General features: G+C 34.6%; 3 protein-coding genes across 3 annotated transcripts; 1 reads left to right on the top strand and 2 right to left on the bottom strand.

Annotated features, from left to right (window-relative positions):
- Positions 1 to 9,926: 9,926 nt before the first annotated feature.
- LOC122270479 (uncharacterized) lies at positions 9,927 to 20,109 on the bottom strand. The gene has a single exon (XM_071179931.1). It carries the CDS (start codon positions 20,106 to 20,108, stop codon positions 10,167 to 10,169), a length of 9,942 nt encoding a protein of 3,313 aa, XP_071036032.1. The 5' UTR covers position 20,109; the 3' UTR covers positions 9,927 to 10,166.
- Positions 20,110 to 20,140: 31 nt separating this feature from the next.
- On the bottom strand, positions 20,141 to 24,393 carry LOC139425456 (dentin sialophosphoprotein-like). Its single transcript, XM_071180361.1, has 3 exons — positions 24,312 to 24,393; positions 20,253 to 21,278; positions 20,141 to 20,166 (listed from the first exon to the last, which is right to left on the bottom strand). The coding sequence occupies exons 1-3, from the start codon at positions 24,391 to 24,393 to the stop codon at positions 20,141 to 20,143; spliced, it is 1,134 nt and encodes a 377-aa protein (XP_071036462.1).
- Positions 24,394 to 24,507: 114 nt separating this feature from the next.
- On the top strand, positions 24,508 to 25,293 carry LOC139425455 (uncharacterized). The gene has a single exon (XM_071180360.1). It carries the CDS (start codon positions 24,508 to 24,510, stop codon positions 25,291 to 25,293), a length of 786 nt encoding a protein of 261 aa, XP_071036461.1.
- The last annotated feature ends 395 nt before the right edge of the window (positions 25,294 to 25,688 follow it).

Raw genomic sequence — 25,688 nt, 5'->3', positions numbered from 1 at the left:
TAACTTTCCTTGACGAAAACTATGCTAATGTACGCATGACACTGGCATTTTTGATTTCTTGGTGGACGGAGTTGTCTTGTAGGGCCTAGCCCTGTTGCCACCCACCTGGACCATTTTTTTAAATTTATTAATTTTTCTGTACATACAAATGATTTTTTTTTACTTTGGAGCTTCATACAATTCCATATTTCTGACATAAAATATTTTTTATTATTTACCGAATTTAATACTTCATTAAAGAAGTTCCTATTGTTTAATATCTACATCACTCTTCCTTACATCGCAATGGAATAAAATATGGACAATTGGAAATACGCCAATCAACAACCTCTTCAACTTATGGTTGTTATTACTGTTATTCATCCCCTTGGTGTAGGAAAGCCTACACCAGGTTTAAAAGACCCCGTTGTCTGAGAACATAAATTTTTTTCTCCTACTCAACCAACTGCTACCTCTAGGAGGCTCCTAAATAATTCAGAAGATGAGTAGGACTAACGGGAAGTCAATTTATGGTTAATACATTGGATTAAAGTTCGGTTTTCTTAATGTTAATTCTCTTTTTATTAATTTTTAATCATAACTTTAAAACTAATTGAAAAAAAGAATTGCACTCACTCAAGAAACTCGTTTACCTAAAGATAATTTCATAAAAAAAATAATTTTTAACAATTATTTATTGTTCTTTATTACATTGTGGGGGAGAGCAATTCAAATCACGTCCGGGTCACCAATGTGGGGCGGAGTTATCGACCATGCCAACCTTCATCTATCAAAAGGTACCTCGTGATTGAATCAAGTTAGCGTGTCTTATATACCAGTGAATTATTGATGTTTAATTTTCGTAGTGGTAGTTACGCCACAATACTCCCCCACCAGAATTTTATCAGGGATAGAATTCGATAAACGCATACCACTAGTTGCTGAACTAGTGAAAGTACCGGGAGAGCTGATTTTAAGGTCACCGGGTTTTTGAGTGCTGAATGTGAGAGGTGTATTAACCATGGTAACAGTTTTTAATGGCGGGCACTTGAAGGTTGTCCCATTGGCCACAGGAATGCCAGAACTGCTACTCTCTTCTCGTTACCCAGTGGGCACCTGTGGCGATGCCACAGCGGTGGAGCAGCGTCACACAACCACAACCCGTTTATAGGGCGGGTCACATTCACACAATCACACACAAAGGAGAAAGNTTTTAAAGATAACATTTATATTTCTTTTTTTTTTTAAATGGCGGGCACTTGAGGGTTGTCCCATTGGCCACAGGAATGCCAGAACTGCTACTCTCTTCTCGTTACCCAGTGGGCACCTGTGGCGATGCCACGGCGGAGGAGCAGCGTCACCCACGTCACACAACCACAACCCGTTTATAGGGCGGGTCACATTCACAGAAAAAGGATATAGAACACAGAGAGAAAGAAGCATCCATGCCCTCAGCAGGATTCGAACCCGCGACTAGCGGCTCCGCAGTCAGGCACGCTGACCACTCGGCCACCAGTTCGGCACATATATATTGTTATAACATTATATTGTTCAAACAAATTTGATGAGTTCACAACCGTAATTTAATATTTTCGTTCACCAAACGGCGAATATGTTAGATAATTTAAATTCTTTATTTTAAAATGTAGCGTAGAATTACATTATAATAATAATAAAAAAACAACAATTCTCTTAGTTTTAAACTCTAATTAAAAGTGCAAAAATAGCTGTAAAGGAAAATACTTTTAAATTAGGGATACAAAAATATTTATAGAAAAGCATTACCTTTATGACTTTTATCAGTTTTATGCTGATGATTACCAAAAGAATATGGAATTGAATGAGGAAAAACTGGATCCTACCACATGATTCTCCGACCAATTAAAATGCACGGTCAACAATCGAAAACTGCGACACCATCATTAGATTTTTATATGTAGTAAGATATTAATCTACGTACTTTTCTAATGAGGAATCTAAAGTTTCAATTGTTTCTATTTAGTAGAAGCCGAGAAAAATAGTAATTTATTTATAATTAGTTCATATTTCAAATGAAATTTCATTCATATTTTTGCATTGGTTATCGATTATGTTTCTGTTTAAGTCGTCTTAATTAGTCTTTATTCTTAATTTAGTGAAAAGATTTGCATAAAATATTATGTTTAACGAATGTCAAGTTTTATAAAAGCGCGTTTCTGAAAGAATGTGTTTATGCAACTGCTCTTTTAAATTTCATTTTTTAGTTGATTCATTTAATAGTTGCTTCAATTTCAATCATAAAAATAATTATGCTTACAGTTGGAATAATATATTTATCAATGTGTACAATACGTATTTTAATAATTAAACAATGAAAAAATGAAGATATAGATTTAAAGTAAGGTATCTTTATATTTTCTTGAATCAAACTCTTGGAGCATCAACTATGATTATTTGGTATTTTGATGTTTCAAAGCAATACAAAGAAAATAGAGTTAGCGAGAAGCATACCGAGAAAATTTTTCGACATCTTTTAAGACCTTAGTACAGGGCTGTCCAACTGTAAAGAGCCCACGGGCCAGAATTCAGGTCACTGATCACCTGGTGGGCTGCAGTTTGAAAAAGTTGAACAATAACTTCTTACCTCTTATACAATAACAATTAATAGTTGAATTATGAATTATAAAACAATGGAACAGAAGGATTATAAAACAATTTGCTTAGATTTTAAAGGGGAAAACTGAGGCCGATTAGCCTGAATAAGAAGTTGGCGGGCCGCACAATATGTGTTGGGGGGCCGCCAGTTCGACAGCCCTGCCTTAGTATCTAATCTTAGTATCCTTAGTACCTAAATGCCTTAATATTAAAATGGAATTTTAAATTACCTGGCCACGCGTGTTGCGCACAACTATTCAATCAATTATTTAACAATATATTTTTTATATTTTTCAAAATCTTATTTTTCATTCTAAGACATAGGTAATTTTTTCGATATTATATTAATTCATTTTGTTTTATTCTTATTAGTACTCTTATTTAGGCTTTCTATAAATAATACATTTGTTTTGAACTAATTATCAAGTTTTTAATAAAAAGTATTAAAACTATTGCTAGTTGGTAAAGAATTAAACCTTGTTAAAAAATTAAAACATTTTGCTATTTTGAAATTATTCGGTGTAAAATCGTCTGAATGATTTATGAAACACGCCTTTTTTTTATCGAAAAATGAATAAACAAATTATTAATTGTTTTTCTATTAATTGTTATATCTTTAAGTTATGACTAGCAAATTCATACTAATGTAAGGCAAAGAACTGCAGCAGTTTGTTATGTCTTTTAAATGAGAAAAAATTCTTGAACTATAATTTCATTTATTTTTAAAATTTTTCTGCCTCACTAACTTTAAGAAAGATACCTTTTTCAAAAAAGATAAAAAGATGAAATTCATGAGATATTTTCGCAACACAGCTTGATAACAGATAAATTCCTTGATATGCTTTATTTTGCTAAATAGCAATTTTTAAAAATAAATAATCGTAAAAAAATTCCAAAATTGGGCTATATTTATTATCATCACAAAAAATCGTTTGTTTTCTAACTTAAGATTCTCTTGTTCTAAAATAAGATATAAAGACTTTTTTTGGATTAATAATTATTTTATAGCTGCAATTAATAAGTTTAGCAAATAGTTTTAACATACTTTTTACAGAAATCATGTTGTTAATTATGTTTACCAATTTTTCTAATATTTTCTCATACGAAGACAAGAATGTAAATGCTCTATTGAACCGTTTCAATTTCATTAATACCAGAATCGGGTACTTGCACTCCAAGAAGGAGACCATGTATACCCAAACATATGACGTCAGCACCGGCTAATCGCTAATACGCAAAATGGTCTGTTGAAGTCGAGTTAAGTTTCTCCACGTAAGTTAGAATGTTGATTTACACGAGAAAAGCTAAATACAGTGCCGTATCACACATCAAATTTATTGAAATATAATTCTTTCTCTTCTACGACTTTAACTTTATTTAAATTTATTATTTGTTTATGTATTTATTTGCTACCATGATATATTTTTGTTTTGTGTACATGGAAACTTCGATGCATAATTAGTTTTATTATGTTCTACATGGCTTCATGTCTGTCTTTGTGTTAAGTAAGAAATACAAAGTGAAAGAAATGAAATCTTTGTGCCAGAATATAGAATGTATCGTAAATGAGAATTGATCGAGCTTGGCTTACCGGAAATAGAATGGAAAAAACAGATGTTAGCGTTAGAAAATGCCATGTTTCAGCAACCAATCAGGATCGAAATACCCACATTATGTCACTTGCAGGCATCCCATTGAAATTTATTTAGTTGAAATACTTTATTGTTTGAGCGCAAAAAAAGTGCTACGAGTGTTAAAGTGTAATACGAGCAACAATATAACTATTATTGAAGTTATACTTCTTATGCGACATCCAACAAGGTTGCGTTAAACGTTTAACGCTACATTTTTATTGGCCGGGAAATCACGTGGTAGGATTCAGTTTTTTCCCTCATTCATTTCCATATTGTTTCGGTTCTCACTAGCATAAAAATAATAAAAGTCATAAAAGTATTGTTTTTCTATAAACATTTTTTTAGTTTGATTTGATACACATATAATTTAATAGGATAGTATTTTTTATTTTCAAATTTAGTGGATAGCAATTGTAAAAAATGAGTGAAAACAATCCCACGGACAATGCGACGGATTTAAGGTTATGTCAAGGTACGTCTCTTGTGAATATCAATTGATTGTTAGGTTTTCTCTTTTGAAATTACATTATGACGCATTCACATACATTATTAATACAAATACATTTTCCATGGTGAGACGATGAGGCAACCATAAGCACTTCCACTGGTTCAAAAAGTCCACGAGGGAAAAATGCACAATATTACCGTGATTACAGAGCACGGAAGCGAGCGGAGTAGGAAAAAGAGTCGTTGAATAGAACTAGTGATCCTTTTACGACTGCTGATTCTTCTACAATTAACGTCGCAGGTTACGAAGTTTAACTCCTTCTGCGCAGAGGGACTCCACGCACTATTTTTTTATTTAAATTTACTCCCATATTTTGTTGAGGTAAGAAGTAATAACGATAAAAAATAATAATAAGTTCTGTTCACCATTATACTATTGTTACCTTAAATCATATAACGTGAATAATTTCAGAAAATAAAAAAGCAAACAAGGGTGTAAAAATATACTATTAAAATATGACCTAAAGCAAATTTAAATTATATCTGGAACAAATTTTGGAGTCGATCAGTAAAAAATAAATTTTCGATTAATTTCGAGTAGTTGCGTTAACTTTTTCCCCCCAATGGCCTCCTTGGGGAATGACCACCCTTGATAACACATGATCCGTTTACAACTGAGGATATTTTACATCAGCACCGTGGTCGGTGTGAGCCGGGTGCGGAATTTGTATCGAACTGCCATCGCTGGGATTCAAACCCGGTTCAACTCATTGGGAGTTTCATAGTATATTACAGGTGATATGTGAGAAATTTTTCTAAAATTACGAGACCTTTGCATCCCTTTATAGAAGTAAATTGATCATTTAAACTTAATTCAGGATATGAGGCTGCATTCCTTGAGAAATACTTTAACTTCAGCACACGTTTTAGCTTACGAGATTTGAATCATAGCTTGTCAAAGCTGTAAAGGAACTACTGCGTAACTACTTAACCATCGGTAAAGAAGACGAACATTTTCATCATCATTTATATGAACAGAAATACAGATCACTCGGCTTTAAAGCGGTGAATAAATTTTAAAAATATAGAAAGACTAGTGGCTCGTTGAATACCGAAATTACAGGAATATGATTTTGAAATCCAGCATTGCAATGTATCCTTTCATCTATCTGCTGATACTTTATCCAGACGGCCAAACGCAGAAAATTGAAACCATTGTAATTAAACTGAGAAGGAAAATATGAACGAAGTTTTTACTTAGCAAGTTTCTACTAATAATAGTGTCACTAGTTAGAATCCTTTGAGTGATTTAAATAGGAGAAAAGTGCAACTGGATAATGTCCATATAAAACCTATTTAAGAAATGATGTCACCTACGAATGAGAGGGCGAGTTGACAAGAAATATCATGTTTTAGCTTAATAACAAAAATATACTGAGCTTCTTGTGTTTCTTTACTATTGAAGAACTGTTTTTTTTTTGCGTGTACCGAAATTGAAAATCCAATCATGGAAGGAAAACTGAATTGCATTTTATAGTACCACATTCAATGACCAATGGTGTGATAAAGGAAACGCATAATAATCCACGTGGAGTTAATTTTGGAATCCTAAAGAAGCTGACTTAAGGTCGAGTACGCTTCTTTTGGGATAAATCAGGATTGGTTGTTGAAGATGGGGGCAAAGCTTGTTATATTTGTGCAACTCGTAAATGACAAAAGACTCGCATCCGTGGAAAATTGTGAAGCTGCAATGTCGGTGCACAGTTTGAGAGAATCAAAATTGATATTTTAGGACTCCTTTCTCGAACTGACCAAGTCAACAAATACATTACAGTCGTTATGGATTATTTCAGTGGATTGAGGCGTATTATGTTCCTGATTTGGAGGCAACTAATATTGGCAAGTTTCTTCTAGAAAACTGAGTATTACGGTTTGGAGCTCCTTTGCAATTATACGCTGAATAAGGCACAAATTTACATCGTATTATTTATTTTTATAGAATTTTGCCAATAACTAGGATTCGAAAAACTAGAAGATTCCATTGAATCCTACTTCCGATGGCATAGTTGAAAAAAATTAATCACACGATCTTTAGTCATGTTTCCGCAGTTTTATAAAAATATAAAAAAGATTGGGGCAGCAAAGTACCGTTATTATTGTTGGCATGCAGGAGTGCTGTACCAAACAACAGGTTATACGCCTTTACATATACTATTTACCCGTGTACTCGGATTGCCATGTGATCTGATCTTTGGACATCATCTCCAAAATTGCAGTTAACTGGGGAAAGCCCATATGAAGTAATTAAAAAATTAAATGTTGTATGACGGATCCGAAAAAGTTCTTCGTCTAATACTAGGGTAATTCACGTAAATATATCATCATCATATCTGGCTAGACAGCCCAGGGTGGGCCAGTGAATTCGAATCCACTTCTCTCTACTTTTGACACTTGTTCGACACATATATAAGAGCCTTAAAGTAGATCTGCTCAAGTTTAACACTTAAGGATATGTGTACTTACTTTTAGATATGCTTTATATAGTTGCTTTGTATTTTTATAATTTTTATATAGAATTTTTGCAGAAATTGCTTTTGCATATAAATGTTTGTGTTGAGTTATTTTTTATATATATTTTGCAACGAGTGCAACTAGTTTCGAATAATAATCATTGAAAAATGATATAAGTATGATTTCTAAAATAATTAAAGAGTAACAATTTAAATTATTTGTCTTTTATTACTTTACAATAAGGTTTACACTGATCGGGACCTGCAGTCCTTAAAGAGAGGGCAATGTGGTCTATGTTACAAAGATTCCATTCTTACGCGAGAATTTGCTTTAATTGGGTACTTTTTCATCAAGAAGAAGATCACAGATACCCACACATGTGATCTATGACGTCAATGTTTTGCTGATCGTTTATAAGCAAAACTGAATATTAAAGTTAAGCTCAGTTTCTCCACATGAGTTAAAATGTTAATTAAAGAGAAGTTAATTAAGTACAACGCTGTACCCCTCATCCAATTTGTTGAAATATAATTCTTTCTTGTCTACGTTTTTTACTTAGATTTTTTTATTTATTTATATATTTTATTGTAAACTTGATATATTTCTGTTTTGTGTACCTGGTAACTTCGATGCGTAATTAGTTTGTTAATGTTCTACATGACTTTATACCAGTCTTTGTGTTAGGTAAGAAATATGTAGTGAAAGAAATGAAATACTCATATATTTCAGGAGCAGTATTTTATAATTTTTTAACAGAACTCTTATGATATTGGATTATGATTATACTATAAAAAAGTTAGCAATACTTTTTTATTGTTTCCCAAAATTGTTGTCATTGTGTAGCATTTGAACTGCCATAGATATTTTTAATTCTAGATTTGAATTCTGTTTAAATACAGTTTTAGAAAGCCTTGCAAATAATTACTACTGGATTTTTTTACTGAAGAATTTTCTTTTCATGCACTTTTAAATACATTGAGACAAAATGAATGTTATAGTTATCTATTAAAACTTCAAATTAATAATTAAACCACTAAGTTTAAATATTAATGTAAAATATCATTTAAACTAAACTGTGAACATGGTTTACATTTAACTTTTGCTTACCTATATTTAACCTAAAATTTTAATTTGCAATTATTTAGAAAAATGTGTGTAATATTGTGTGTAATGAGCAAAGAATTTTGCAAATGTGCTATGAATAAGTAAGTGAATAATTGAAGAAGTAATTTGGAGTATAAATAAGTTAACAATGGTATTTCTGTACTGAAAAATTTTGGCATCTTTTTTTAAATAAAGCAAACTATTTATTGTTACATTTTCAGTTCATTTTAAATTTAATAAATACCTTTTTTTTAATTAATGATAGTTTATATTTTCGAAGTTTCATTTTATATTGTAACATTATGTTTTTAATTTAAAAACTAAATAATGCTGAAAGTGAAATTAGAAAATTTAGTTCTTAGGTTTGTGCTAGTCTATTCAGGTGACCAAACAGATCGCAAGGCATTTTTAATAAGGGTTGTTCAAATATTGCGTAAACATCTGAGTTGGGATTGGTTTGTGATCTTCGCTGACAATGCTTACATAAAGCGCTAAAATTTCTTACTTCCAAAAATTTTATTATATGCAAAAAATGTAATAAAAATTAGGAAAAATTATATGTCTGGAATAGTTTTAAGTTTGGCATAATTGGAGAAAGAAAATGCTTACAAAATATTCTTAAAACATTTTTCAGTAAATGAACTTTCCTCTGTAATCAAATATACTAGACTCAATAGAGAAGAATTGGTTTCATAACGAGTCGAAGACAGTTAGTCATAAAAGATGAGATTTTCTTCTGTAATCTAATATACTAAGACTGAATAGAGAAGAATTGGTTTCATAACGAGTCGATGGCAATAAGTCTTAAAAGATAGGATTTTCTTCTGTAATCTAATATATTTTCTTCTGTAATTTAAGACTGAATAGAGAAAAATTGGTTTTATAACGAGTCGAAGGTAATAAGTCATAAAAGATAAGATTTTCTTCTGTAATCTAATATACTAAGACTGAATAGAGAAGAATTGACTTTATAACGAGTCAAAGGTAATAAGTCATAAAAGATAAGATTTTCTTCAGTAATCTAATATACTAAGACTGAATAGAGAAGAATTGGTTTCATAACGAGTCGAAGGCAATAAGTCATAAAAGATAAGATTTTCTTTTGTAATCAAATGTGCTAAGACTGAATAGAGAAGAACTGGTTTCATAAGGAGTCGAAGGCAATAAGTCATACAAGATAAGATTTTCTTCTATAATCAAATATACTAAGACTGAATAGAGAAGAATTGGCTTCATAACGAGTCGAAGACAATAAGTCATAAAAGACGATGATTGCAACTAGTTTAGTCGGTATCTGATTAGATACTTTTCTGTAAAAGTTGAATAATTCATATGGTTCTGTCTAAAATATGTGTATCTGATTGAGATTTTTAGCTCAAAATTTTAGAAAATGAATTAAAACGTAAATTTTGTTTTAAGCAAAGTTGTATCTCCAAAATTTTTTCAAAAACGTATTTATATGGCTCCACTCACATAATATTTGTTCGATCCCTTCGTTATTATATAATGAAAGAAAAAATTTGCTTAAAAGTTATATATTAACATGAAATTAGTATTTTTAATGATATAAATGCTTCTGAGTTGTGAGATAGATGGGGAAATAAAGTTAAACTGCTGTTAGATAGTTATAATGATACTTTATTGCATAAAGATTTGAAGATGTATAATAATTTACACTCAGCACCATCACCACTGCAAATCATACTGATTATACATAAGACTGAACACAGATCTGTATTGCTACATTTTCTGCTAATAGAAAAGTTTTTACTAATCACAAAATTGTTCCATAAAAGTGTTTTACGATACATGTTTTGTTTAATTTTATTTATTATATCCTTGTACATGTTCGGCTATTTAAATTCTCCACGACCAACTTTTATGACCATGGCTACCTCCTTCTTTATGTCCTTCATAACCATGACCACCCTCTTCCTTGTGTCCTCCTCCACTCTTCCATGACCAACTATTTCTATGTCCTCCACCATCTCCATGTCTTTCACTGCTTCCGTGTCTTTCTCCACCTCCTTCTTTATGTTCTTTATGACCATGACCACCCTCTTCCTTGTGTCCTCCTCCACTCCTCCAAGACCAACTATTTCTATGTCCTCCATCATCTCCATGTCTTTCACTACTTCCGTGTCTTTCTCCACCTCCTTCTTTATGTCCTTTATGACCATGACCACCCTCTTCCTTGTGTCCTCCTCCACTCCTCCAAGACCAACTATTTCTATGTCCACCACCATCTCCATGTCTTTCTCCACCTCCATGTTTTTCTTCTCTACCATACTTATCATGTAATAATCCAAGTTTTGGCAAGTGTCCCAAATCTTTCTTCTTATGTCCACCGCTAGAATCTTCATCTACGCCTTCACCACCACTAGCGCCGAGATTATTTTCAAATAACTTATATAAGTCAGAACTAACTGTTTTTGAACCTGATGCCTGATGTTTGTGAAGGCATTTAAAGAAATTAAGGTAATAATTGGCCGGTTTTGTTTTATACCGATGACACCACTTAATGAACTTAAATAGGCTTTCATCTTCTACTTGCACTCCAAAAAGGTAATGGAATACATTTCGATGCTCTTGACTTAAAGCGTTTTTAAACGTAAGAGTTTTTAAGAACTCATACCTTCCTGTATAGTCCAAAGAGTATCCGAAATTTGATCGAGAATATAAGTTTTTGTGGAAGTGTTGATATAGCTTGTCGGTCACACGCTTCGAACTACGGAATTTACGGATAGTACTATGGAAATTTTCTGCAAATCTGTCTGGTTTTTTCTCAAAGTGATGGCAGTATTTAGTGAAGTCAAAAATCTCTTTAGTTTCGGGATAAAATCCGAAAACAACATAGTAAAAGTTCCAGTAGTTCTCCGAATCCTTTAGTTTATCGTATGAGACATCTCTTAAGAAGTAACGTTTTTCCAAGTATTCGGAATTGTTTATGTAAATCTCTTTTGAATGCAAATTCTTTTCATACTTTGTAAAAAGATCGCTGCCAACTTCACGGGATCCAGACGCGAAGTGCAGATTGATAATATTCTGGAAATTGACGACATAGTTACTGGGCTGCTCAGGATATTGATGGCATTTTTTAACGAAATTGAAAAAACTTTCAGTTTCTGGATAAAGTCCTAATAATTTGAAGAACTTGTGTAGGTTTTTAGTAGTTTTCACAGCGCTGAATGTTATTTTTTTCAAAAATTTATGAACGTCAGTGTATTTTATTTTATTCTTTGTTATCCAAGTATAAAAATGAGAGTTTACTTTTCCCGCATAGCGTTTTTTATTCCACCCTCTTGTTTGTTTGAAAGTGACACGTTCCCCGAATCCAATCGCCTCTTTTGATTTTGAGTCCCCTCTATGGTGGGATTTTGAGCCACCATGGTGTGATTTTGGGCTCTTATGATTTTCATGATCAGTCTCTCTTCTGCTGCTACTTTCTGACACATACTTTTCATATGTCTTGTACAGTTTATCTGTGATCTTTATTGAATTCGATTTTTTGTAAAGATTCCAAGCCTTTGAAAATCCTTTTTTGTAGTTTTTAGGTTGCTTTTTGGAACCGTGTGCGTGTTTAGTGAATTTAAACAAACTGCTTGTAATGGGATAGTATCCGAAAAGTTGATAAAACTTGGTGTATAGCATCTTTTGTAGAACATTTGTATAAGACAACTTACTTAAGAACCTGTACCTTTCACTGTATGATGCATTGCTCTTATACTTTATATTTATGTTAAACAAATTGGTACTATATTTCACATAAAAGTCCTTGGTGAGGGTAGTAATTTTTGTGTCAAAAATCTCATTAATGCTATTCTGGAAGTTTATGAAATAGTTTTCTGGTTTTATCTGAAAACTGTGGCAATATTTGATAAATTCAAATATGCTTTCTGATTTAACTTCAATTCCAAACAATTTGAAAAATTTGTCGGAATTCTCTTTTGTTTGGCAGTTTTTGTAAGTAATATCTTTAATGAAGTCTCGCCTGTTGTCGTAAGTGCTTAGTATTCGGCTGGACGTGCGCTTAGCAAACAGCTTTTTATTAAATTGACGGTACAACGTATCTGTAACTTTGCGGGATTTTTTGCTTACAATATTACCAATGACTTTGAAGAAGTTGTCGCTGTAGTTATCTGGTTGTTTCTTGTAATGATGGCAGTATCTGGTGAAATGAAACATTTGCCTTGTTTCGGCATGGAAACCAAATAATACATAAAACATATTTCTCGCATGCTCAGAACTCTTGAGTTTATCATAGCTTAAGCTGCGTAAAAATGTTCGTTTGTAACTATACTGAGAGTTGTTGATGTACCTCTCCTTGGAGTTCAAATTTTTCTTGTACAGCTTATACAAATCTTTTGAAACTTCACGTGATCCCGAAGAGAAATGAATATTCAAACAATATTGAAAATTTGCTTCATAATTTCTGGGTTTCTTTGAAGTTTTATGGCAGTATTTAGTAAAATCAAACAAACTTTTAGACTCCGGGTAATATCCCAACAATTCGAAGAACTTTTTAATAATTTTCGTCGATTTGATTTTTTCAAAAGTAAGGGTCTTCATAAATTTGTATACTACTTCATATTTTACTTTTTTAGTTGTCAAGTGTACATAATATTTTCTATTTTTTCCACCATAATTCTTTTTGTTCCATCCATTTGAATATTTGTACACATAATCACTATCTTTCCTGACCGAGGTATCTTTTTCAATAGTTTCTTCCTTATTATCTTCCCGTTCTTTGTCTTCATGTTCCTCTTCCGGTTTTGTGGTCTCCTCCGCATTAGTATGATTATCTTTGTCGTTTTCGTGGTCTTCTTCAACATTTTCACCTTCTGATGAAGTCGAAACATACTTCCTGAATGTCTTTAATAAATGCTCCGTTACTTTCAGTGATTTGGAGTTTTTAAACTCTTTCCGACATTTTGAAAAACCCGTCTCGTAATTTTTAGGCTTTTTCTTGTAGCTGTGAATTTTTTTGGTGAAGTTAAATAAACTCTTGTTTAGTGGATAATAACCGAAGAGATTGTAGAACTTAATGTAGTATTTTCTCTGGATCACTTCTTTGTAACTCAATTTTCGTATAAAGCTGTACCTCTCTTTGTAAGTTGTCCTTTTATTGTACTTCGTTTTAGTGCTGTATAGGTTTTCATTGAACCTTTCATAGATTTCCTTTGTGATCTCATTCGATTTGGAACTAACAACATAATTCATACAATTTTGGAAATTTTTATAATAATTGTCTGGCTTGTTTGGGAATTTGTGACAAAATAGAATAAAATTAAAGAGGCTCTCTGATTTCGGATACAGTCCAAATAGGTGGGAAAACTGATCTGAGTATTCTTTGCCTTGAATGTCTTTATAGGTTTTATTTATAATAAATGTTCGCCTATTTTCGTAAGTGCTATGGAAGTCAGATCTTGTACCTTTAAACAACTTGTTGTTAAAATGTTCATAATGTTCATCAGATACTTCCTGATCTTCCTTGCTGAGAACATTTTCGATAGAATTTGAGAAGTTATCTAAATAATTGTCAGGTTGTGTGGGAAACTGATGGCAATATCTCGTAAAGTCAAAAATATTCTGGGAATTTGCATAAAACCCAAACAATATGTAGTAGATATGTTTGTATCTTTCTGAAGTCTTCAATTCATCGAATGATAAAGGTGTTAAAAACTTACGTTTAAATTCATATTGTGCATTATTAATAAATTTTTTCGTGGAAAACAGGTTTTTCTCATAGAGTGAATACACATTCTTAGAAACCGTTTTGGAACTAGAGAAGAAATATTCGTTTAGGCTGTACTGAAAATTTTGTTCGTAGTTGTTTGGCCTTTCAGGATATTTATGACAATGTTTAACGAAATTAAATAAACTCTCAGAATCTGGATAAAATCCCAACAATTTATAGAATTGTTCTATTTTTTCCGAAGAAATGGCCTCTTTAAATGTTAAATCTTTTATGTAAGTACTTACGTCCTCATAACGAATTTTATGCTCAGTTATCCACGAGTAGTAAGTATCAATACTTTTCTCGCCATAATGCTTTTTGTTCCATCCCCTTATGTGTTCAGGAATAAGTTTATTATCTTCTTCTACACTAACATTTGTCTTAACAATTTCTTTTTCGGAGTCTTCTGAATCATCCTCCTCTACATAATGATATTTACCATTAGAACCTTTTGCAATGGGTAATTTGATTCGATCTCCAATTTTACCATTTTCACTGTCACCTGATTTTTCATATTTGTAAATAGGGCGACTTCCGCTCGAATCACTAGTTTCTACATCATCCGCTCCCTCGTCGTCGTATTCATAAATCTTGTTTTCATTAAAGTTTTCCCCGTTAGAAGTATCATTTTCATCATTTTCAATATAGATTACATCATTATCGTCACCATTTTCATACGAATTTTCAGGTATGGATTCGCGCTTAGTTTTATGTCCTGGTCTTTTACCTCTGGAGTTATTTTCGTCATAACTTTCATCATTTGGAATTCTCTCTTCAAAATCCCTATCTTGTGATTCAAATTCCTCATCAGATGTGTATATCGAATCGGATTCAGTATCTTGGGACTCAGTACTTTCAAAAGTTTTATATATCCAACTGAATGGAGAACCTTCATTTTCAAAATCATCATCATTTGTAAATGTCTCCTCGAATTCAGTATCGTCATATTCCCGATCGGTATCGCGTCTTCCAGATTGTCTTCTTCTATAGTAAGAGGTATCGTTATCACTATCGGAACTTCTTGAAGAGGCACTTTCCTCCGATGTTTCTTCTCCGTTATGAGAATGACTGGAATACGAATGTTGGCGTTCGCTCCAAATTGGCTTGCCATTTAAAGAATCTTGATCGGAAAAATCATCTTCTTCAAATGAAGATGAATCTGATCTTTCCCTGTGGATGCGGCTGGATTGTCTGGAACTTTCCTCATCAGAGGAAAACAATTCAGAGCTTTCAAATTCATTGTCAATATTTTTATTGATGAATTCCGAAGAATCTGTTTCAGAAGTTTTACCATTCTTAGGTTTCTTGGTGTGATGCTTCTTACCACGTGATCTACCACCGGAGAAATTATTATTGCCATGTCCCCGTGATTCCTTACGTCTGCTGCATTTAGGTTTGCGTCCCTTACCGTGCCTGTCATTTGTTTCACTCGATTCATCTTCATAGTTTGATCTATGTTTGTGTTTTCTGGAGCTTCTTTCATTAAAAGAATCTTCTTCCTCCGAACTTTCAATAGAAGAATATTCATCAAAGTCATTGTGTTTATTAGTTCTTCGCTTTGAACTTCGAATATCTCCATACTTCCCTTTCTTTCCCCTTACACGCTCATTCCTGTCAACATCAAAATCTTCCTCAGAACTAGAGTCATTCAACTCTTTTCTTGTAGTCGAATGTTTTCTTGATTTACGTTCACTCGAATATCTTTCATCTTCTTCTGAACTAGTTACAGAAGATTCATCATGAGTTTTCTTATGATGTTCTTCTTCAGTACTATCATATCTTGGCTTATCATGATCATGTCCTGGCTTATTTCCTGTACCAACGGGAAGAACAATGGGAAGGCCTGGTTTGTTTTTACCATGTTTTGGCTTATCTCCTTTTCCATGTGGATGATCTGGTTTGTCATGATCTCTCCCGGGTTTGCTTCCTTTACCATGGGGGTGATCTTTTCCATGTCCTGGTTTATCTGGATGCGAATCTGGTTTATCCCCTTTACCATGAGGTCGACCACCTGGCCTCTTATGACCATGGTCTTTTCCTGGACTTTTCGGTTTGTGTTTTGAATCATCCGTTTCCGAATCGTGTTTGTGTTTTCGAGAGGAAGAGTGCTTATTCTTTTTATGGTGGCTTGAAGAACTTTCATCTTCTTCTGAACTAGTTTCTGAAGATTCATCATGGGTCTTTTTATGATGTTTTTCTGTGATGCCTCCGGATCCTGGTTTACCATGTCCGTGACGAGGTTTATTTCCTTTACCATGAGGGTGATCTTTTGGGTGACCAGGTTTATTATGTTCAGGCTTATCTCCTTTTCCATGTGGATGACCTGGTTTGTCATGATCTTTCCCGGGTTTGTTTCCTTTACCGTGGGGGTGATCTTTCCCATGTCCTGGTTTATCAGGATGCGAACCTGGTTTATCCCCTTTACCATGAGGTCGACCACCTGGCCTCTTATGACCGTGGTCTTTTCCTGGACTTTTCGGTTTGTGTTTTGAATCATCCGTTTCCGAATCGTGTTTGAGTTTTCGAGTGGAAGAGTGCTTATTCTTTTTATGGTGGCTTGAAGAACTTTCATCTTCTTCTGAACTAGTTTCTGAAGATTCATCATGGGTCTCTTTATGATGTTTTTCTGTGATGCCTCCGGATCCTGGTTTACCATGTCCGTGATGAGATTTATTTCCTTTACCATGAGGGTGATCTTTTGGGTGACCAGGTTTATTATGTTCAGGCTTATCTCCTTTTCCATGTGGATGACCTGGTTTATCATGATCTTTCCCGGGTTTGTTTCCTTTACCATGGGGGTGATCTTTCCCATGTCCTGGTTTATCAGGATGCGAACCTGGTTTATCCCCTTTACCATGAGGTCGACCACCTGGCCTCTTATGACCGTGGTCTTTTCCTGGGCTTTTTGGTTTGTGTTTTGAATCATCCGTTTTCGAATCGTATTTGTGTTTTCGAGTGGAAGAGTGCTTATTCTTTTTATGGTGGCTTGAAGAACTTTCATCTTCTTCTGAACTAGTTTCTGAAGATTCATCATGGGTCTTTTTATGATGTTTTTCTGTGATGCTTCCGGATCCTGGTTTACCATGTCCGTGATGAGGTTTATTTCCTTTACCATGAGGGTGATCATTTGGATGACCAGGTTTATTATGGTCATGCTCAGGCTTATCTCCTCTTCCATGTGGATGACCTGGTTTGTCATGATCTTTCCCGGGTTTGTTTCCCTTACCATGGGGGTGATCTTTTCCATGTCCTGGTTTATCAGGATGCGAACTTGGTTTATCCCCTTTACCAGGTCGACCACCTGGCCTCTTATGACCTTGGTCTTTGCCTGGATGCTTCGGTTTATTTTTTGAATCATCCGTTTCAGAATCGTGTTTGTGTTTTCGAGTGGAAGAGTGCTTATTCTTTTTATGGTGGCTTGAAGAACTTTCATCTTCTTCTGAACTAGTTTCTGAAGATTCATCATGGGTCTTTTTATGATGTTTTTCTGCGATGCCTCCGGATCCTGGTTTACCATGTCCGTGATGAGGTTTATTTCCTTTACCATGAGGGTGATCTTTTGGGTGACCAGGTTTATTATGTTCAGGCTTATCTCCTTTTCCATGTGGATGACCTGGTTTGTTATGATCTTTCCCGGGTTTGTTTCCTTTACCATGAGGGTGATCTTTCCCATGTCCTGGTTTATCAGGATGAGAACCAGGCTTATCTCCTTTACCATGAGGTCGGCCACCTGGCCCCTTATGACCGTGATCTTTTCCTGGAACCTTCGGCTTATTTTTTGAGTCATCTGCTTCAGANATGCGAACCTGGTTTATCCCCTTTACCATGAGGTCGACCACCTGGCCTCTTATGACCGTGGTCTTTTCCTGGACTTTTCGGTTTGTGTTTTGAATCATCCGTTTCCGAATCGTGTTTGTGTTTTCGAGTGGAAGAGTGCTTATTCTTTTTATGGTGGCTTGAAGAACTTTCATCTTCTTCTGAACTAGTTTCTGAAGATTCATCATGGGTCTTTTTATGATGTTTTTCTGTGATGCCTCCGGATCCTGGTTTACCATGTCCATGATGAGGTTTATTTCTTTTACCATGAGGGTGATCATTTGGATGACCAGGTTTATTATGGTCATGCTCAGGCTTATCTCCTTTTCCATGTGGATGACCTGATTTGTCATGATCTTTCCCGGGTTTGTTTCCCTTACCATGGGGGCGATCTTTTCCATGTCCTGGTTTATCAGGATGCGAACCTGGTTTATCCCCTTTTCCAGGTCGACCACCTGGCCTCTTATGACCGTGGTCTTTGCCTGGATGCTTCGGCTTATTTTTTGAATCACCTGTTTCAGAATCGTGTTTGTGTTTTCGAGTGGAAGAGTGCTTACTCTTTTTTTGGTGGCTTGAAGAACTTTCATCTTCTTCTGAACTAGTTTCTGAAGATTCATCATGGGTCTTTTTATGATGTTTTTCTGTGATGCCTCCGGATCCTGGTTTACCATGTCCATGCTTAGGCTTTTTTCCTTTACCATGAGGGTGATCATTTGGATGACCTGGTTTATTATGATCATGCTCAGGCTTATCTCCTTTTCCATGTGGATGACCTGGTTTGTCATGATCTTTCCCAGGTTTGTTTCCTTTACCATGAGGGTGATCTTTCCCATGTCCTGGTTTATCAGGATGAGAACCAGGCTTATCTCCTTTACCATGAGGTCGGCCACCTGGCCCCTTATGACCGTGATCTTTTCCTGGAACCTTCGGCTTATTTTTTGAGTCATCTGCTTCAGAATCGTGTTTGTGTTTTCGAGTGGAAGAGTGCTTACTCTTTTTATGGTGACTTGAAGAACTTTCATCCTCTTCTGAACTAGTTTCTGAAGATTCATCATGGGTCTTTTTATGATGTTTTTCTGTGATGCCTCCAGATCCTGGTTTACCATGTCCATGCTTAGGCTTGTTTCCTTTACCATGAGGGTGATCTTTTGGCTGACCAGGTTTATTATGATCATGCCCACGTTTATCTCCTTTTCCATGCGGATGACCTGGTTTGTCATGATCTTTCCCGGGTTTGTCTCCCTTACCATGGGGGTGATCTTTTCCATGTCCTGGTTTATCAGGATGCGAACCTGGTTTCTCTCCTTTTCCATGTGGATGATGATCTGAATGTCCTGGCTTGCCATGGCCTGGTTTGTTGTGATCTTTTCCCGGCTTATTTCCTTTATCATGGGGATGATCAATTGGATGACCTGGCTTATCTTTACCGTGGTTAGGTTTATCACCTTTTTCATGAGGGTGACCCTTAGGACCTTTATGATCATGATCCTTGCCTGGACTTTTAGGTTTAGTTTTTGAATCATCTGATTCTGAATCGTGTTTATGTTTTCGAGTAGAAGAATGCTTACTCTTTTTATGGTGACTTGAAGAACTCTCATTTTCATCTGAACTAGTTTCTGAAGATTCATCATGGGTCTTTTTATGATGCTTTTCTGTGTTGCTGCCGGATCCTGGTTTACCATGTCCGTGATGAGGTTTATTTCCCTTATCGCCTGGGTGTCCACTTTTGTGACCGGGCTTACCATGATCATGTTCTGGCTTATTTCCTTCATGCGGGTGATCACCTGGGTGACCTGGCTTATCATGACCCTTGCCGGGCTTATCTCCTTTGCCGTGTGGATGACTTGGTTTGTTGTGATCTTTACCGGGCTTACTTCCCTTACCATGGGGATGATCTTTTGAGTGACCTGGCTTATCATGATCTGAGCCGGGCTTATCTCCTTTACCATGAGGATGATCACCAGGTCCCTTATGACCATGATCTTTGCCTGGAACCTTCGGTTTATTTTTTGTTTCATCTGTTTCAGAATCGTGCTTGTGTTTTTTAGTGGAAGAGTGTTTACTCTTTTTATGTTGACTTGAAGAGCTTTCATTTTCATCTGAACTAGTTTCTGAAGATTCATCATGTGTCTTTTTATGATGCTTTTCTGTGATACTGTCGGATCCTGGTTTTCCATGTCCATGCTTAGGCTTATTTCCTTTGCCCTTTGGTTGATCTCCCTGATGTCCTGGCTTGTCTTTACCATGATCTGATTTATCCCCTTTACCGTGGGAATTATCAACGGGTTTCTTTGGCTTTTTGTCCTTGTGCGTTTTCGTAATTTTGTCATCAGACTCGGAATCATGTGTATGCTTTTTTGAGGACGAATGCTTGTTTTTTTGGTGTTTACTCGAAGAGCTTTCACTTTCTTCCAAACTATTATCAGAGGACTCACTGTGATTTTTTTTGTGATTTTTATCGGTGTGCTTGCTTGATTCTTTTCCACCTTTTTGATGATTTTTTCCACCTTTTTCTTTATGAGTATCATGTTTCTTGACATTACTTTCATCATTGATGTCCTTTTTCAAAGAATGGCTGTGTTTGCTTAAAGAATGCTTAGAATGTGAACTGTCCTTTTCATCCATTTCTTTTGACGATTTATTGCTACTGGACTTTCTACTGGAATGCTTAGTTTTCCCTCCATTTCTGCTATCACTCTCATCTTCTTCTTTCTGACTGCTCTGTTTACTGGATTTATGCTTTGAATGAGAACTACTATTTTCATCTCTTTCTTGCGTAGATTGATCTCTTTCTTCATATCGACCTGTTTTCTTTTTAGTACCTGATGCGTCACTTCCATTTAAAAGTTTTTCTTTTTTGCTCTTGTTTCTGCTTGAAGAGTGTTCGTGGCGAGACATGCTTTTTCGATCCTCTTCGTCCTCTGATTGGGAACTCTCTTTGGCACTGCTTGAGTGTCTACTTTTACCATTTTCAGAGAAATCTGTTTCGCTCCTACCACTTTTCTTCTTCGATGAGTGTTTCGAGTGAGCACTATTACTTTGTTCATCTTTATCAGAGGACTTATAACTTTCACTCTCTGATATCCTATCTCCTCTCTTACCAGAGCTTGAACTAGAAGTGTCCCTTTCTCCACTTTTATAGACCTCCTTATTTCTTGAACTGCTTGAATCTTCTTCATCGAAGCTGTTACTACTGCTAGAACTACTGTAACTACTGGAGCTCTTCGATCTACTAGAGTCACCAGAGTCACTCGAGCTACTAGAGCTACTATAACTACGTCTGGAACTTGAAGAACCATCTGATTCCTCTTCATCGTATTCAGTTACAGTTTCGTAAACTGTGTCTCCATTTTCATCAGTGTAAGTCCGAGTTTGCGTAGTAGGCTCTGATGGTCTTGCCAGAACAGTCGATAAGGCTGAAAAATATTAATTTCATATATTTTTCATACATACAAAAAATAATAGATATGAATTAAAATAAAAAAAATATGTGTGGCGAGTTTTATATTTAGTTTGGCCCATCAAAGCCACCTTGTTTTTTTAGATTTCTTACTATATATAAAAATCAAATCGCAGTTTTCCATTGTTGTCCGTGCATTTCTATTGGCCGAAAAATCACGGGGTAGGATCCAGTTTTTCCTCATTCATTTCCATATTGTTTTGGTTGTCATCAGCATAACATTAATAAAAGTCTAATAATGAAATAAATGTATTGTTTTTCTATAAATATTTTCGCATCCCTAATTTAAAGTTATTTTCTTGTACTATTATTATTACACTCTTAATTCAAGAGCTTAAAACTAAGAGAATTGTTTTTTTTTTTAATTATTATTATAGTGTAATTCTGCGCTACAAAGATAAAGCCATTTAGAAAGGTGGTCTAATTTTATTAACCCTTTGCTTAAGGTATAACTATGGCCCACATGTTGCACCAGCCGTAATCAAAAGATTAACCGTTTTACAGTTCTTATTTTCGTGCAAATAACATTAATATACTGTTATAAATTATTGTTAAAGAGATCTGTTAATTTAGAACCTAACGATCAGCTTCATGCACAATGAGATGCAAGCAAAAATAGTATTTAATATATTCGCCAGTTTGGTAAGCGAAAGTATTAAATTACGATTGTGAAATCATCAAATTTGTTTGAAGAACATAATGTTATAACAATATAAATGTTATTTCAAAAAACAATTACTTAGAAAAATTACTTCAGTTCACCTGTAGATCTAAATATTCATAATACTGACAGATGATAGTATTCGGACGTGGAAAGTGGAGGCCCAAGCGTAAGCAAACAGAATTGCTTTTAGTACATATATGTTAAGTGAATAATTTTAATTTTAGTAGAAAACTGTTTTCTGGCAAGAAACAACAATTATTGAGAAGAAATCATCGGGGCTGGTAAGCGACAGCGAACAGGGAGCTTAGCCCCCCAGTGAGCTTATATATTTTTATTTTTTCCAGTTTTGCGGTATTAAGAATGAAGTTAGTACTCCAGTGATATAATAAACTTGCTTAAAACTTAATATTATCAAAATTGTTAATCATGGTAAATTTTTTTTATCCACATTCAAATTTTTAAAGTTATTTTATAAATCAGCTTTAAATTTATCACAAGTGCTAAAGAAATTTGCGCAATAACAACTGCTTATAAGACTAACGCTGCTTATAGAAAAAACATTGTTGAATATGATTTTTTTTATTGTTATAAAGAATATTGTATTAAATTAAAATTTATAAAATGTTATAAGATGAGACTGAGTTTGTAAATCATTTAATATTAGGTAAGTGAATCCACATTCGAAATAAGCTGAAAGATTCATAAATTTCGACAAAGCTTTCATATCGTCAAAATAAAAATATATTAAGATGTAAAATGTATAAAACTCTGCCTAAATATATTAAGAAGACGCTTTACCGTCAAAAAATCACATCTGATTCCTTTAAAATTGTCAAAATTATTTTGTTTGAGAAGGAGCCAAAACGAAGGAATGTGCATAGTTGCATCTCCTTCAAACTAATAAATAGTTCCAGCTATATAATGATTTAAAAAAAAAGAATTTAAGAATAATAAAGACTTATTAATTTGTGCTCTGAACAAGGAAACTTATTAAATTCATTTTTGAACAGTTTATTTATTATTTCTGTAAAAGTGTCATTTTTTATAATTAATTTATCACTTTTTTATTAACCTTTTGGTTACGGTTGGTACAACATGTGGACCACCTGTGATGGTACAACTTGGAACACCGTAACCAAAGAGTTAATGCATGCGTATGTATAATGCTTTTTTCCCCCGCAGTGATAACCATCCAATGAGTTAGCAAATATCTAAATGGCATCTACTAAAGAAAACACTATTAAAATCTAATTTAAACGTAAATTAATTTAATTTAGAAATGTGTTTTCAAACCACAAGGGAATCTTTAAGTCATGTTTTTCTAGGATGAGATCCTCTAAATATTTCCTTCTCGCTCTCGTTAAAATGGCAGGGTAAAGTTCCGTTCTTATTTCTGGTGCCCGTGATATTTCTGAGATGGAGTGTTCAAAAGTAACGTTTCAAAAAGATTAAAGCAATTTATTTCTTATCTCCAGAATCAGGTTTGTTGATGAATCCAGTGGCGTAGCTACCAAGGGGCTAGGCGGGGCAGTGCCCCAGGGCCCTCAAGCTCAGGGGGCCCTCGTATCCTTACCAGAAATCTCGATCGAACTGAACTTTTGGAAATTTCTCCCATTTTCAAAATAAATATGACAGGTTGCATCCCCACTTTAATCATGACAACTCAGTTGAGAGAAATTCAAAAGTTATGCCTAGGGAAATCCCCTAAATTCTTTCTGTAGGTTGGTAGTGTTGTCAATTTGACGGATAGTGATATGTGCGTTTTATTATTCATCGATGTGCTTTTTATTGTGAATTCGAGTTACGATTTTTTTTTCGAGAACGGTTAAAAAATTAATGCTGTATCGGGAGTAAGTAAGCTAATGTCAGTAAACTTTTTGGTACTGGTCAATATAGTGGTTCAATTTTATTTGATTTTACCACTCATATTGATGTCCGTTAAGTCAACAAATCGTGTCAAATCTATAGATTTCGGCTACAGCTCATTGTACAACGCGAAATATCGTGAAAAAATGCAAGTCACCTGCAGTAGGCACATTAATTCAGGTCCGAGGGCCTGATGCCTTTCCTTTCCAATAAATAAGCAGACCAGATTTTTAAAACAACAAAACTTAACTTTATTTAAAAACAAAAGAAATAGGCATTGTTTTCCAATTAAGAGCTTCCAGCTTTTAGAATAGCAAGGGAGACCCTCTCCCGATTATATCAAACATGCCTTTCTCTTCTCTTTGAAACAAACCTTTCTCTCTCTCGCATCCCTCCGACGGGATGACAAAATGCGCCAAGTGCGCCCTAAAAGGTCGCCAAACAGTTGCCAACCATTACAGTCTCCACCATTAAGTGTGGTAACACTAACGGTGATAATTTTTTTTCCGGGGATTCCCCAACGACACTTATAGCGTATCATTGTGTTTCTCTTTCCTTTTATTTTACTTTTAACGTCGTCAGTGATCAGTGAGTACCTACCTACTGGAGCACAATCTAATATTGTATTGCTTGAATAAATTAGAAAACTAAAATTATGGATAAAAAGAAGAAACCCAGTGGTGCATTTAAACGCAAACAACGTCAAGAAAGAGAAGATAGTAAACAAAAATTGCCCAAAATTGACAAGTTTTTTAGTCAGCATTCTGCAAGTACATCTGGCCAAAATATTTCTATTGATAGTGACTCAAAAAATGTGGTAACTGCAGTGTTGGTTGAGAAGCCTACTGAAGAAGATTCGACAATTATTGCAGTTGGAGATACCTCCGCCGCCGATCATGTGAACGTGGATGATGTTTGCATGACACACATAAGAACGGAGGGTTTGGAAGAACCACAGACCTCTACATTTTTAGAAAATGTGTACGACAAATCTTCTTATGACTTGGGAAACTTCCCGAACAAGATATTAAGTGTTAACAAAAAACGTCAAATTCTTGATATGGGGCCTTTACAGCCTTCAGGACCTTTTCCAACAGACATCAACCGGAACAATAGGTGTTTTTCAAAATCGTACTACGGTTCATGTTCTAAATATGGGCCAGTTAATCGTTATTGGTTGTGTTATTCCAAAATACTAGACGCTGCCTATTGTCAACCCTGCTGGTTATTTGCTTCACAAAGGAATAATGTTTGGTGTACGGGAATTCGAGATTGGAAGCATTTATCAGAAAGAATTAAACAACACAGTTGTTCGAGTGGCCATTCGGAAGCATGTGCTGTGTATGAATTTTGGAAGAAAAAAAACGATACTAATACTATCGACAAGGAACTTGAAAATGAAATTCGCAAAGAAGCATCATNTCAAAGGGGTGGACACTAATCTGTGAAGATAAGGCACGAATTTCAACTCGTTTACACTCTCAGTTCAGTTAAGGAATCCTGCAAATAAGTGTCACAAATTAAACTATGACGAGCAGTAAATGTAAAACGTTCTTCATTTAAGATAAGATGGACATAAACTGAAAAATGGATGTAATCAAGCCAATATTTGCAATAAAAATAAAAGTTAACACATATTTTGTTACTACATATCTATTATTTTTCAGTCATTTATTTAAATAATGTATAATAAAAGGAGGAGTTTGGAACCATTAGTTAAATTGTCTGAGGAACGGATATAGTGAACTCCCGGTTATAGTGAACCATAATTTCGGTCCCTTGAAGGTTCACTATAGCGGGGTTTGACTGTATTTGACATGCTGAAAGAGCTACTTC

Source organism: Parasteatoda tepidariorum, chromosome 4 (assembly GCF_043381705.1).
Source record: "Parasteatoda tepidariorum isolate YZ-2023 chromosome 4, CAS_Ptep_4.0, whole genome shotgun sequence".
NCBI lineage: Eukaryota > Metazoa > Arthropoda > Arachnida > Araneae > Theridiidae > Parasteatoda > Parasteatoda tepidariorum.
The sequence above is the reverse complement of the archived record's forward strand: the minus strand, read 5'-3'. Positions and strand labels throughout refer to the sequence as shown.